General features: G+C 39.7%; 1 protein-coding gene across 1 annotated transcript in view; it reads right to left on the bottom strand.

Moving 5' to 3' along the window:
- Positions 1-15,811, bottom strand: part of LOC133358962 (neogenin-like) — a 244,621-nt gene that overhangs the window by 99,336 nt on the left and 129,474 nt on the right. Inside the window, 4 exon segments of the mRNA XM_061577335.1 lie at positions 1,192-1,430; positions 5,678-5,773; positions 7,656-7,850; positions 11,112-11,222. Of these exon segments, the coding sequence (XP_061433319.1) occupies positions 1,192-1,430; positions 5,678-5,773; positions 7,656-7,850; positions 11,112-11,222 (641 nt within the window).

Below are 15,811 nucleotides of genomic sequence, written 5' to 3' on the forward strand. Positions count from 1 at the left end.
GCGATAATTATTTGAATAGGTCCTGGGGCTCCCCTAGGTCGACTCAGCCTCAAATGAGTACCTAGTACGGTGTGTTAAAACATAACCACTAAGGAGACAATGGCGGGCAGGTGTGGTGCCACGCACCCCAACCACTCCAGAAGTGTGCAGTGCCGGCCTTCATAGGTGCTCGCTAACAGCACTTGCCCCAACAGTCTGTCAAAAGGCTAAACAGGGGATCTTTGCGTGTGCGTGTGTCCTGCGTGTGTGCAATTGTGGTTAATCATTGCGTCCCTTCCTGACAAGCAAGCCAGCATTAGGACTCAAGGTAAGTGAAAATAAAACAGATTTGTTTCTATTCATGTTACTTTAATTCATGCTTAATTTACTATACATTATCTATTAGAGTATTACATGCACATGAATCATAGTTCTTATTTATGAGTTTAACAATGCTTCCCTATTTTGTTGAATTGTAACACATTTCACAACACTGTCTGTATTGGCATTCAAATATATTACATTATTGTGTTCCGACTTAGGAACTCTTCAGCTTACGAACAGATCTCAGGAACTAATTATGTTCGTAAGTCGATGACTTTCCGTATTTTTCTTGCCTCGTGACAATATTTTGTCATATTTTCCCCAATTTTATTCCAATTGTTATATTGATGTCATCTGACTCGTTGAATAGATATATGTTTGGAACAGCGCATCACCTGATGATGGACGCTTGTGTTGCGCCCAAAACGTCGTGATTTATTTTTATTATTCCTGCAGTCACGAAAGCTTCAAATCAAGATGGTGACATCCATTGAATCACTATTTCTCTATGCATTTAAATGTTTTTAGAGTTAGTCTAAATTCAGCTACATTCGGACCTAGATCTTTTACGTAAAAAAATCCTCTTTTTGTCTGTAATTAGATTTTCCCTCTCTTCGACTATGTTAAAGTGTAATTAGCTTTCCACCAGCCTGTGACTGGTTCTAGTGTGGAATCAATATACCACCCCCAAGGCAATCCAGAGCAAGGTAGCTGAGTGTGGCACACTTATGAGCAAACCCGACTCTCCATATAAAAAACTAAAATCACAATTTCCACTCTTGAATTTTTAATGGAGAATTAACATTCCTGTTTTAATCTGCTTCAATCGATAATCATCATATGAGCACGTGTATTTAAAGTAACACGTTCCATGCAAGGTTGGCGCACCTTGTATTTTGTGTTGGCTGGATAGTAGGTCTTCCATCGCACCGTGTAGTGGCGTGCATCAGGGATGCGTTGGCTGCGTGGCAGCGAGTTGTCAGCCCAGGCGACGCGGATGGTGTCGTGAGACAACACCGCAGCCTGTACGCCCACCGGGGGCAGCATGGGTGTGGGTGGCTCTGGGACTGCCGTCACCGGGTCAGCAAAAACATGAAATAAATCAATGTCGGAAGGGTCCATATGATCTGAGGGGCCAGCATGGAAATAATAATAATGCAGCATTCAGAAACATGCAGCCAATTAAGGGTATGAAGAGGGAAATGTGAACATAATCATAAAAATAGGGATCAGGGCGTGTTATAGGAGAGATGAGGAGGCGGTGGCTTTAAAATGAACAAAATCAACAACATGCAGGGCAAAATGAATAAGCCAGCAAAAGAAGCGATGAGTGAAATGTTGTGGTTTTAAAGAGAACAAAGAAGCAAGAGAGAAGAGTCGTTAGTAATAAATGTTAATATTCATCGTATTCTCGGCTAAAACAGCACGTAAGATGTTATAAAAATTCAAACATTGCAATCCATATTTTTATAAACATTTTTAGACAATTAATATTCAAACATAACTTCGGATAGAGTCATTTTATATTATTGTAAATATAAAAATTCGTATATTATTAAAAGTTAAAATCTATACAAGTTTGGGTGTGCTTTATGCGGGTTTGGTTTGCGCAATTTTGGGTATATGCGGTTAACCAATTTCTACCCAAAATTCACAATATGCAATTTAAAATCACTCTGGTGCAGATATACGATCGGACGTGGGACAACATTGTGTACTGTATGCGCTACTCTGCAGGCAGCTGTTTCACTGAGGTTTAGTTTTGTGCGCCCTTTTTTGTAACGCATCTACCACATAAAGCGACGGAAACCTTAAATTGTAAAGCACAATATGGCCATTGGTAAACCAGTAACAGGATTATTCGAATTTACGCTTCAAACTGAAAAAGTACTTATGTATATAAAACTACATTATTTTATTTAGCAGGTAAAGGCCAATGAGATATTAGCTCTTTTTCAGAGGCAAGCTGTTCACACGTGATAGCTAATCGAATTTATAATTGAAGAGCAGCCAAATAATCTAAACGCATGGAGAGCAAAACTGGAGGACCTGCGAGAAAAATCCACACGATCATGAGGCAGAGCATACAATCTCCAAATATATAGGCATCAGGGTCGACAACAAGCCCACGACCTCCTGCATTTCATGGTCATCATTAGCCATGATCAATCCACTGCAGGACAAAGGCCTTGTGCCAAGCCTCCACCGCCTTTCAAAATCTTGCAATTCCATAATCTTGCAATTCCATAATACACCTAGCACACGCACATCACGTGATTAACACATTGCTTCATCTCTTCAGTGTACAACCTCTCAGAAGCTTTCCACTCCTTGGCTGCCTGTCAATGTTATTATTCTTGACGATTGTACATCAAGACATTACTTTTAAAACCCACTTAATATTCTTATAGTTTGGATGAAGTCATTAATCTGCATATGTTTTCTAACGTGTCATTTTTTCTGTTTATCCTCGTAATCCATCCAAAGTATGTATCTCTCCAAAAGCTTATTTGTGCACTTTTCAGATTGTATTCCATTTTCTTTGGCTATGTCCCATGTTTCTAATTCACGTGTCATCAAAATACCAGGTGGCATTGTCTTGATGGCCTCATGAAAGGGCAGTGGCATAGTCGCTCAGGGAAGGAAGCCAGGTTTGACCACCCCCAAAAAATGTAACATAGGTAAGGAGAAGACCAAGTACCTGTGGTCCAAGTTGGGTGATGGGTTGGTAAAATAATCGGTGGGATAAGTTAAGGCCTTGGTAGACTGAAATCCCACGAACGAAGATACAAGTGAGGTCGTTCTTTTTTTTCCAAAATTTCTGCAATGATTTGTCCACTGTACAATCTCGCCAAGATATCTGTACCCAACTAAGTTGTGTTCCCCAGAATGTGATTTAGCTTTTAAAAAAGTGAAATCTATTTTGTGTTAAGGCTTAGTCCGTAGGTAAAACAAATTAAAACGAGTTATTTTACAGATGTATGCATCTGATGTAGGCCTGGGGACAGTTCTATCAATAGAATGTTGATGGCATCGACTATAGAACAATCCAGTGGTTTGAGTGCACAGCAATCGCGTCGACCGGCCACGTGCAGCGGACGGAGAGAAGCGCACGCTCGGGTGCCGCAAGCATGCACCCTCGTGTGAATAACCACAGTCCATCGACACCCTTTCACCAAATTTCGATTTAAAGCTTTCGTGACTGCAGGGATTCATCTTCTTGGTTCTTTCGGTAAAGTCACGTAGAAGGAAAATAATAAAATAATACAAATAAAACATAAAAATAATCAAGTAGACAGACTCTGTCTACTTGACAGACCTGTTCTCCACCTGAAGACGGCTGCTTGCGTTGTGGCCGAAACGTCGTGATAATAATTTTATAATGTTTTATTTGTATTATTTTATTATTTTCCTTCTACGTGACTTTACCGAAAGAACCAAGAAGATGAACCCTTTCACCAAGTCAACAGCGGAGTCAGACGAAACAGGTTCGGGTCCAATGGCACTATTCAACGATGCATCTGCTGCGTGGGGTGCGTTTGTGTAAAATTCGCACCTCCCCCCACCCCCCAGGTTTCTTCCCCTTCCACGGGTGGCCTCTCATCACAGATACTCAAGCAAAGTGCGCAGCTGCTCCAAAAACGAGGCAGACAAAGATATGCCCATTTGGTCATGTCTCCCGCCCTCCGTTTTGCTGTACTGTATGTATATGTGTTCATTTTGGTTGATAATGTTGATTTAATTTGTTACACGGATGGTCCCCTTTAACCAGTTTAACCAGCCACAGTGGGAAGATGTTAACTACCTCGCCTGGTATACAGGAGGTCGTGGGTTTGATCCCAACCCTGACGCCTGTATATTTTGAGTTTGCATGTTCTTCCCGTGGTCACGTGGATTTTTCTCTGGGTTTGGCCATCAAATTGATCACACAACATCTGAGATATTACCATGTGCCGCTGCACTGGCCAAATACCGTGAAGATACTAAATGCTCTGGTCACTCAATATTGCCTTGCTCTCCAGGCTTTCTCCCTCATGGTGAAACATCTCCCTGGACGAGAACATGCAAATGTAATTTTGTGTCGCGAGAGGACATGGAGAGTCAGACTTTCATTATGGGGGTCGTGGGCTAACTTTTATGTTACAAGTTGGCTCACCTGTTTCATGGTTCTGGCTGGTCAGCATAACTCATTTTACCAGAATATAATTAAAAGGCATTGGCTATTATAAGGCCCACAGATAAATCTCACAGGCTTCTATGGGAGTAGGCTGAACAGGATTAGGTGCATCCCATCGGACTGAGGGCTAATACAATTTTAACAATTATTACCTTCTTGGTGAAACTGAGCATGCATTACCCCAGGGTATGCCTGGGTAATTGTCTCAGCTGCTACCGATATAAATGGGCTATAAAAGCCACAGGGAGGAGAGGAAGGCAGGGGGAGCCTGTGGTTGTATATTGCGTCTCGTCCGAGTTGTTGGAGTTGTACAATGGCATCTTGGCTGGCTGACCAGATCACATGAGAATGTAATCTGGGATGCTGCACTCGGGGTTCTGTGTCAAGTAGCCCTGTTGCTGAACACTGCAGAACACAGTAATTGCGAGCCTCTGAAATATCGACAAAGAGCCCTGCTTGTGAATTCACCTGATGGCATGAATAATACCCTTTAACAAATGCTCATTTTTATTGCAAAATGAAAATGACAAGTGGATATTGCTTTGAAACATTAAAACAAAATTAATGTAACAATACATGACCACTGCACTAAAACATGAAGTATATATTTTACTGGTAGTAACCTCCTGGTTCCACCAGCCCACAGGGAATTATTGTGTCCATCCGTCGTGCATCCAAAAATGGGAGGGGTGGGGCTGGGTGGAGAGGGGAGGGTGGAGAGGGGAGGGTGGGGAGGGGCTGGGTGGGGAGGGAGGGGCTGGGTGGGGGTGGGAGGCGTGGGGCTGGATGGGGAGGGGTTGGTCACCCCGTGGTGCCCTTATAAAACTCAACGTTTAACCTACTCACGCCGGCTTGTGCCCGCCCTCAAGGTCGGGCATATTTGCGGAATACACCACGCCGCCGTTGACCCTGGCCATTGACCGAGCAACCCAACGTTCCTACCAGCTCCCTCCGCAGGAATGTGTTAAGGGAAATAATTGAACATTGACGAAAAACACAGCTCGTGTATTCGTTATACAAACAATTTAAATCTGGCATTTAAGAGCCGGCCTGTGAAGTTAATAGTTTTAATATTGGCAATTAATAGGTTACAATTATAAATAGTTTCCTGGTTTAGTGGTGCTATAATAATGATCATTGTCTCACCTGTAAAATAACTAAATGCCATTAAATTGCTGGGTATGGCAACTTAATTACCTGACAGTGTGCGTGTTGTTGCACTCTCATAGAGTGGGATGCCCTCTCCCATGTGGTTGAAGGCCTTCAGCGAGATGACGTATTGTGAACTTGGCTCTGCACGATAAAACAAGACCATTGCAATTAAAACAGCTGCATGGCACATGTTTATTACATACACAACATAGTTCACCCATGTGACTTTGCCTCAACAAAGCGATCGTGGTAACAAAATAAAATGTGCACAAAAGCTGTGTTGGCTGCGTGCCCTTCAACAATTTGTGGCAGTGTCACATTAACAAATAGATGGACAATACTGCAAGCATTGATGCACAGATACAAAGCTGCATTTTAAGAAGCCTAATACTGTTTTTTTTCCCCATGCAAAATATACTTGAACAGGATGGGTGCAAATTCATGGGTAAAAAAATGAACCAAAATATAGTAGCACTACTACTTGTCCAACTGTAATTGACATTACCAAAATATGATTGTAGGAAACCAACTCATGGAACCAATATCACAAACATTGATTTCAGTAAATATGTTGTTAATATGAAGTCAGGCTATGCTAACAAATAATCTAGTTGATATTCTAGCTACATTTAAGAGGCTGCTGAAATGTAAACTAATTAAGTATTATGATCACCATTGAGCCCAATTGTTTCCTCTTACCAATTCAGTTCGTACAGCCACCTATATATATTTTTTGCCAAAGATTAGCAAAGCACGTAGTCTGCTGTAATGTGAATATTAAAGATATGACGTGATAATTTTTGTAATCTATGTAGAGCCAGTAGAATATATTGCAAATGCAAAAGTTAATCACAGAGTAAAAAATAATGGTCACATGGTTTTTCAGGTCCGCATTTGAATAAAAATGCTTTCTTATCTTCTGAAAGTCAATAAATATAAGTGATGTTTTAATGTTGTCTAGTTATACAGTGATGTGATTAGCAAATTGCCCTATTGTGATGGTCGCTTTGGGCTTATCGCTTCTATAAGGCAAAATTGTAAAACCTCCATAAAGACCAAAGCTTATCTGAAAGCAGTCTACAACGCAACAGAGTCCAGTCACAGCTTGTTTTTCTAGAAATGTACTCTCAGCCTCGACTCATAATTCATCACTGTCCAAATGTAAATAAACCAGAGAAAGACAAATAAAATCTAAGTTTCGGTTGCATTTGTCTCAGACCACAGTCTTGTCAAAATAACCAGATTTCAGGCCAAAGATCAATGCAAAGTGAGAAAACAAGAAACTTGGGGATCACAGAGAAGAACGCAATTGAGTATGCAATGGTTTCCAAGGCAAATAGGCAAGACCCAAGTGAACTGTAGCCAAAAAAAACTTGCTTAGGTTACAACATGATGAACACAGTACTTGGATGTGAAAGTTAAATTTAAACAGGAAATCCAAGGTACAATTAACATATCAAAGTTAGTCAAAGGCTAGTTCCCATACAGGCAAATGTACTTATGGTAAAGTCCACAATCTAGTTCCAGTTAATCCAGGGTACAGTTGAGAGCTAAGGATAATTTACCAAAGTCCACAGTCATGGCCAAGATGCCTACAGTAAATGGATCAAAAACTCAATGCCTTGCCATCAATACTGCCTTATAACATCATCTATGATCTATTTATGGTTTGATAAAGTCCCCCCCCCCCATGTTGTCACTACAATGCATCTCGCTGCTGAGCACGAGCTAAATACTGCCATATAACATTATTGATTATGAGCTGATGCCACCAACCCCTTAACCAACCTAGCCCTGCCAGCCAAGGCAAGCCCTACCTCGTGCAGCCACTCTCTTATTCCCATTGTCTCATTGAAACCTGAACGAACTCCTTCCTACATGCCTAGTGACAGCACTACCATTATTATTGCTAATACTTCTGAGTACAAACACAAAATTGGAGTGTGTTACATAGTGTCTATTGTTTATGTTACAGGTGTGTAAAACACAATGTGCACGCAAGTGACATATCAATACCACTTACCCAGATTGTCGATAGTGTAGTAGCGTTGCTTGCTGTCGACACGCAACGACTTGCCATGTGGGCTTCCAATGCCATATCCTAGAGCGTAGCCACGTACCATAATCTGTGGGTTTGCAGGTGGTGTCCAGCTCACCACAATGCTGGTAGGAAATGGCCGTACATGCAATGAGCTGGGCTGGTCTGGTACCCTTGATTCTGCAACACCAAAAACACATCAGGCTCAATGTCAAATGTTGATAACAAGGTGGAAAATTGATGCATATTCACCGGCTCTGTAACGCTTTCCAACACGTGTTTGTCCTTTGAAGCATTTTTATGAATACGTATGATATACGGGCATTAATGAATACAGAAATTCTAAAGTGTGCATCATGTTTTCTTAGAATTGCATTGAAAAATAGGAGGAACACACATTAGAGAACATATGCAAGTTAATGGTCATAATTATGACACCTAAGAAAAGTGGGCTTAGGCAGAATAGGTCTTAGAAAGGATGATGGCTGATGGTTGATGGGGTGGCAGCCATGGGAAGGAAAATTCCCACGAAGACATTCACCTGCAGAAAAAGAGCCATGGAATAAGCTTGCGTGCAGGTGCTAGGTGGATTGTTACATTACAGGACTGTGGGAAAGGCGGAGGCTTGTAGAGGCCTTTATCCTGTAGATCATGGTTGCTCATGATGAATAACATTATCTTCTGAGCCGTATGGTATGACGTCATAAGGCGCTGAATATGCCGCAAGATGACATCACACGTAATGACGCAATCGAAATAGCCTGGGTTTTAAGAGCTGGGTTTTTTAAAAAATCAAGGTGTATTGCACAATCCTTTAAATAAGCTGGTTTTCAATAGAATGAGTCTTTAGTAGCAATACAAATATTTACTAAAATTGTATTCAAATTTGATCAACTATAAAAGTTACCATGACCCATAGATAGAAACCGACAGACATAAACAGATGGAGAGATCTAATGGTTTCATCCTTAGTTGGAAAGCGTTATCCATGACAATAACATGAAGATTTTAATCTGATGCAGTGGTCAAGTATGCTGACAGATCAATATCAGAATCCGAATACAGGCGACCCCCGCACCTACGACCTAATTGGTTCCTGGACGACAGCCGTCGAACCCTTAATTTCTCATAAGCGAAATTTTATGAATTGGGGTTCCATTCTCGGAAACCCATTACATCCCATTAAAATACCAAAATTAACCACAAAAATGAATTAAAATAACCCTAACAAAATTTATTGTAACTTAACATAACTGTTATTAAATAAAAACAAACACTAACATTTGAAAATTCTGAACTACTTTTCTTTGCATGTGCATCACATTTTCTTGTCTCACACATAGCAAAAGGCGATAAGCTTTAAAAATTTGAAGTAAATGTACTAAAAAGTGAAGAGCGTTGCGAAAGAGACACCGCTGCGTTCGCTCGAGGTGCAGCTGCAGACTATCGGACTATAATCTACACACGCATACGGCGGAAGAGCAAAGCAGCACCATCAGGCGACGAGTCTGCGCATGACATGTGCACACTCGTCGCCATCGACTCGGCGTTGGTAGCAGTCGTTAGACAGTCGTAGATACGAGTTTTGGTCGTTACTGTGGGGGTCTTACTATAAGAAAGGTCATAAAAGCATGGGGTTGCAAGTCGAGCCATCGTAAGTCGGGGGTCACCTGTATTTATTTAGACTGGCGAAATCCGATGAGCTCTAAAGCTCTTTTTCCCAATGTCCAGTAAGAGCAGGTCAGAAAGTTACAACAAATAATACAAAAAAACAATAGGAATGCAAATTATAGACAAGATAAACAAATCACTTAAAAATATATATACAAAAAAAACTAAAAAAAAAAAATGTAATCTTAAAAAGTAAAGCCCACTGAGCCATTATCTTCTTTTTCAGAAGCGACCTGGCGACAAATGATAGCTCAAAAAAGTCGCTTATCACGTGGAAATCCACAGCAGAAAAAGAATATAAATAATCTAGATGCATGTTTCTAAATGTGGCGGGAAAAACCCGGGGGGACGCGGAGAAAAAATCCACGCGACCGCGGAGAGAGACATGCAAACTCCAAATATAAAGGCGTCAGGGTTGGGATCAAATGCCTAACCTCCTGCAAACCAGGCGAGGAATATAACATCACACCATCAGGGCGCCCCTTTAATAACTAATATATCAGTTCAAATTGCATTAGTACATCAACTCCCAAGTTTGGGAAAGGCAGTAAAACAACAGCAAAACAGTACCAATCCACACCAAGACAACACACAGTCCTTTACTGAAATTGTACATACACATTTTACTTTCGATACATTGTTAAAAAATCTAATTTACAAATCACCTTCGCAAATGTGGCTGTGTTCAGCACTAACCTTCTGCTTCAGAATATATTTGAAGGAAGATCTAAAATGTTAAGGGAGGAAACAAGCTTGTTCCAAAACGTTGGTGCTGCAATGGCAATTCTTGTTCTTGGGATAGTTCAAAGACAATTAATTGGACGTCTTAGGTTTCTTTGATTTCACAAAGAGGTTAATGAATTAGCTAAGCATGGCGCAGATTTGCCAGTAAGGATTTTATCGTTGAACAGGGTCCAATGTTGATCAAACTATCCCTCGACCAAAAGTTTGAGACATCAATATGAATTAACATTTTTATACGGTGGTACAATTGTTGCAATTTTTAAATCTGGTGGATTCTATCTTTCAAACCTGTTTTAATCCATATGGTTTGTTTTAAATGCGTATAACTGATTGTTCATAAATGTTTTACATTTTTTATATGCATTCAATATTATTTTAAGTTACATTTTTTTAGTTATATTTTCTTCTTGTCTAAATAATTTGAATGTCTTTATAAACCTAAATGTTTTAGATTTTTTTTGCTATTAATTTGTAAGTTTTCTATATCTTAACTGATATTTTTTTTTATTACTATTAGTGTCTTAGGCCCACCCAGACTGTAGCCTGCTCACAATGCTGTTTGATGGCGCTGGTGCTTGAAGTAAATGCTTTCTAAGGCAACTGTTGTATTTATATTTTACCTCTGTACCCAGGACACATCCCAACAATCTGCCATGGGTTAAACATTGGCAGTTTGTAAGGTCGTTTTATTTTGGGAAGTTATATTTTGGGTCTTCATTTTTTTGTATTTTTTGTAATTTTTATGATTTCATATTTTATATATTGTGAAGATCCTTTTAACCTGCAATATCTTTTGTTCATTTTTGTGAAGCATCTTGAAATGTGGTTGCATTTAGATGCTATATAAATTCAAATTGTATTGTATTTCTCAAACATTGACAAATATCTTACTTACCCCTACTCTAAAAATGTGGAATTTCAACACTGTCAGCCTCTGCATAGGAAATGAACGACACGCTCTTTTGAGAATAAAAATAATGTATTTAACTTCAAGATAAAATGTAAACATTATAGCACACAGCTTACCATCAAGGTCAGCCTGAAAAGTCTCTGACGAAAGCCAATCAGAGAAGGGGCCTGTGCCATTACTGTTGACAGCTGCTACGCGAAAGCTGTATTCAGAGCCTCGATCCAATCCTAGGAAAGGGAAGTGGGGGCAGATATGACAGCATACATCACATGAATGGTTAACATGATCACACTAGGAAACTATTATAGATTTCACATAAAATTCTACTTGGGAAAATTAAACTGCTTCTTTGTCAAAATATATCATTCGCTAAAAGTAGAAAATTTCATGTTATCATCACCACCTCCATTGAAAGTATTTTACAGCCTCCATTACAAGTATAGAAGACCCTTGAATATCAAGGGTTTGAAATACAACCTCTTTGTATTTCAATTTAGCTATTGCAGAAGTTAGTTTTGGCCTTTGACGAATATACTTTACACGGAAGTACTATATAACTGCCTAATACGGTGGTGCGGGGTGGTGCGGGGTGGGACGGGCGAGGGACACGAACGAGGCAGTCGGTGGCACCTCAACTTTTGTCATGCCAGCATCTCGCGGACAAATAAAAACACCCCGGTAGAGCCTCAACAGACTGTTGGGGCAAGTGCTGTTAGCGAGCACCTAATGAAGGCCGGCACAGCACACGAGGGGGTGGGTGGCCAGCACCACATCCGTCCACCTTTGTCTCTCAAGTCGCGACGTTTACACATAGCACCAGGTACTCAATTGAGGCCGAGTCGACCTAGGGGAGACCCAGGACCGATTTAGAAAATCGTCACCGGTGTTGGCCACGAGCAGGAATTGAGCTCGGGTCACCGGGTTCGTAGTGCAGCACGCGAACTATGGCACTACTGCTCCCCACTCGCGGACAAACACACACGCACTCGCTTTGGATCATCATCATTGGTAAGTACAGTACTTATTCAGTATTTATGCTCCTATTTATTGTCTAGGAATGTTTTTTTGCATTGGGGTTTAACATATATATTTTTTTATTATTTGGCATACAGTACTTTTTTCAATTGTGATGTGTCTATTTTTGGTTGCCGTGTACCTAACCCCGTTATTTAGGTAAGGCTTAAGTATTGAATATCGAGGTTTTGTCTTTCGTGGCACTTTCCAATGAACGTAACCCCCGTGATATTCAGAGGTATCCTGTATGTAATAGAACAGAACTCGATTTAATTTCACAACGAGAAAATATATGTAAAAGGGTTAGTGTGTAGAAAGTTGCCATTTCTGCTGCAATGAAACCATTACATGTATGCATTAAAATAAGTAAGTTTTAGAAAAGTTAAATATATTTTTAAACAAATAAATTTGTTCAACATGAATGTGAAAGGCTTGTTTGTGATACAAAGGACCAACTTTAAGACTGGTTTGCTCCTCATTAGGATGCATCAGGGAAGTGCAGTCAGCAATGTTTTCTGCTGACTTATGCCTCTGGAAGCCCCATATATCGGGAGGACTTCATATAAGTTAGCGGTTAAAAGCAAGAATGTATTCAAGTCCTGCCAGCCAGCACAATGTAGTATGGGCGTTTTTTGTTTGAAATATATATGTTAAAATAAACTACTTTATAAAAACTATAAACAATTTTTTATTTTACCAGGTTAGGCCCACTGAGCTATATGATCACTCAACGAAGTGGCGTCACATGTGGACATTTATAGCAGCCAAATTCTCTAAATGCATCTTTCTAAATGTGGAGGGAAAAACCGGAGGTCCCAGAGAAAAATACACAAACCACAGGGAAAACATGCAAAACTCTAAATATACAGGCGTTAGGATCGAACCCACGACCTCCTGTACAATAGGCGAGGTAGTTGATGTCTCCCCACCACAGCGCCCCACAACTGCAGCAGGTCTCAAATTGTCGGAAGGATTTAAAAATTACCATAAAGCGGCAAAATCCAGGCAATGCTGAGATGCCTGGGTTCTGCAAATCAAGCACAATGCTTTAACTTGCATGTCAGAGCCAAGACTGGTGCCGCATTCATAAACTTGTCTTCGGCCTATGATTTAGTTTAAAAAGCAAGTTCTCATGCTAAAGCTGGCCAGAATCCTACCATGTTGCTGAACGCTGCAGCTAATCTGGAATATGCCCTGCAATCTAAAGATGTGTGCCAACCAGTGCACAAGTTGGTACAGGCTTCCCCAGAGATTTGTGCTGGCTCCAATGCTATTCAACTTGTACATTAACGATATGTCACAGACAGGGTTCTGCAGGTTTATGTACACGGGAAACATCCGAGTCTGTGATTATTTAAGAAAAAAGTAACAAAAAAAGATATGACGAAGAACTTGACCTCTTAACGCTGGAATCATTGATCAAATTGCTAGAATACAAAAAAACTAAATATAAGACCAGCTAAAGATAGATTACAGGAATCCCCCGCTATACGTAAGGGATGCGTTCCTGGGAAATACGACTGAACTCGAAATTACTTAAAGCGAACTCTAATTTCTCATAGACATGTTAAAATCAGGGGTTGTGTTCACGAGCTGACATTTCTGGGGGCAAAAAAGTGTCACAAAATGTCATGAATTGTACAATAATGCATATGATTATAAGTTAATAATACATACACATAATTAGGTAAAGCTTACATACATGGTTGAAGAGCTATGATGATTTTGATCTTCAATCCAGACACTTAAAAGTCTTTCAATATTTTCTAGAATTCCATTATTGCTCTGCGTCATTTTAGTGGCAAATAAATGTGCCACATTTTGAGTACATTCTACAATTTTTCCTGTATTAACTCGAATAGTTCTCACCGAAGTCATGGGTATGTCAAGAATTATGGCAATATCGACTGCCTTTTCCGCTGCTTCAAAACGCTTTACTGTGCGATATGCTCTCCTATAAGCCCTTTTTACCTTTAAACCATATTGCTACCTATCACATGTGCAATGACTACACAAAATGGTGAGCTGGCAGAAGGAGGCTGAGCACATAGCAGGGAATTTCGGTGGTACGCACAATGTGCGTACAGTATGGTATTACATTGAAAAATAGTCGGTTTTCACTGCATGCTTTCCGAGGAAAAAAATTGCGCAATTTTTGTTGCATTTAAATAAAAATGCAATTCGCTGTAAGTCATTTCGAGTAAAAAAGATGCAAATGCAAAACATTAAACTTATAGGGAATATGTTCTCTGAATTCATCAGCAATGTGCAAAACAATGCAACATTCTACAACTTATCAAGGAAGATTCCTATATGTGAACTTGTGGTCAAAGGGGATGAAAAAAGTACGTTCGCATGAAGAACATCAGAGATGTATGAAATACTCACACTCAGATGTGTACTGTTGCAGAACATGTATGGCAGTAGAAGTGCAACAAAGATGAACAATATGGAAGTGCTACATATTAACTTTCATTTCCAAAGAGTAAGTAGGGAATCTATGAAGATCTTTCTAGATAAAGAACATAAAACATACATTATTGGAGTTGCTGGTTATAGACTCTGTACAGCTTGGAAAAAATATATATTCATATAGTTAACTAAAATAAACATGTCGAACACAACAATGCTATCCTGGTACAGGCTAGTATATTAATAGGCAGTATAATGAATACATGCATCATAAGTGAATCATTGAGCCAGAAGATTGTAATAAATTGAGTATACGTTCTTTTTTAATGGTTAAAATCTTCTGATTGCCTGTTCCTGTGATGTCATGATACCTATTTAAGAAGTCGAGTCAGTGTCATGGTTATTCTGACTTCCTGGACTTTATTCTGACTTCATGAATTCTGTCCGGAAGATGCTTGGTTGTAGTCGTGAGTGAAAAATCATCTCTAATGGAAACATTTATAATTGTTAAACTTATGGTTAGCCAAAATAATAATTGTTTGTGCATTAAATGGTTGTATACTTGACAATTGAATTCGTTTGGTTCTGTCAGGTGGTGGAGAATGTCAGTAGAGAAATTTGTCCTGATTATTGCCTGGAACAATGCTCAATATATTATTAATTATATTATCTGCGACAGGCAACGTGTTTACATAATACATTTTTGATTTAAAGCTTTCGTGACTGCAGGGATTCATATTCTTGACTTTACCGAAAGAACCAAGAATATATAATTAATGTTTTAAAAAGTTTGGTATGGGCAGAACACACTGCTCTAATTGACGACAGCTGGTGCTAGAAAATAATGATGCAGTGGTATCCACAAAGGGAACATGCATCAGACTATGATGACTCCAGAGATAGAGTGATGGATGAAATAAACTTGTGTGAAAGTGCTGCATGGATTGTTACATCAAGTCAAGTTTATTTGTTTAACCATGTGGAGAAAAGGATTTTATATTTGCAATAGTGACCTACTTGTACATACAATTGCAGAACTGTAACGGAATGGCGGTGGCTTGGGAGGCCATCATCCATCAGTAGATTTGTCATGGTTGATAATGAGGAATTATCTTCCTGACCCAACCGAGCTAATGCCACACAGCATATAACCTGGTTGATGGAAAATTATAGAAAGGAATTTCAATGAGAGGGTATTTCAAATTTAGGAACGATAGAAAAGGCAGAAGGGCAGGAGGGGTAGCACTATGTATAAAAAGAATAACCTTGAAGCAGACCAACTCAAACTTGAAGAGGAAATTGGCACCAAATCTGTGAGGAACAAACAAACTGACAAAATGTCAGATAGTCTACGAAAAGGGGGTTGCTACAGATCTCCAAATTCAGATAC

The sequence above is a fragment of the Lethenteron reissneri genome, chromosome 64 (genome assembly GCF_015708825.2).
Source record: "Lethenteron reissneri isolate LAM-NWPU_2019-01 chromosome 64, ASM1570882v1, whole genome shotgun sequence".
NCBI classification, from domain to species: Eukaryota; Metazoa; Chordata; class Hyperoartia; order Petromyzontiformes; family Petromyzontidae; genus Lethenteron; species Lethenteron reissneri.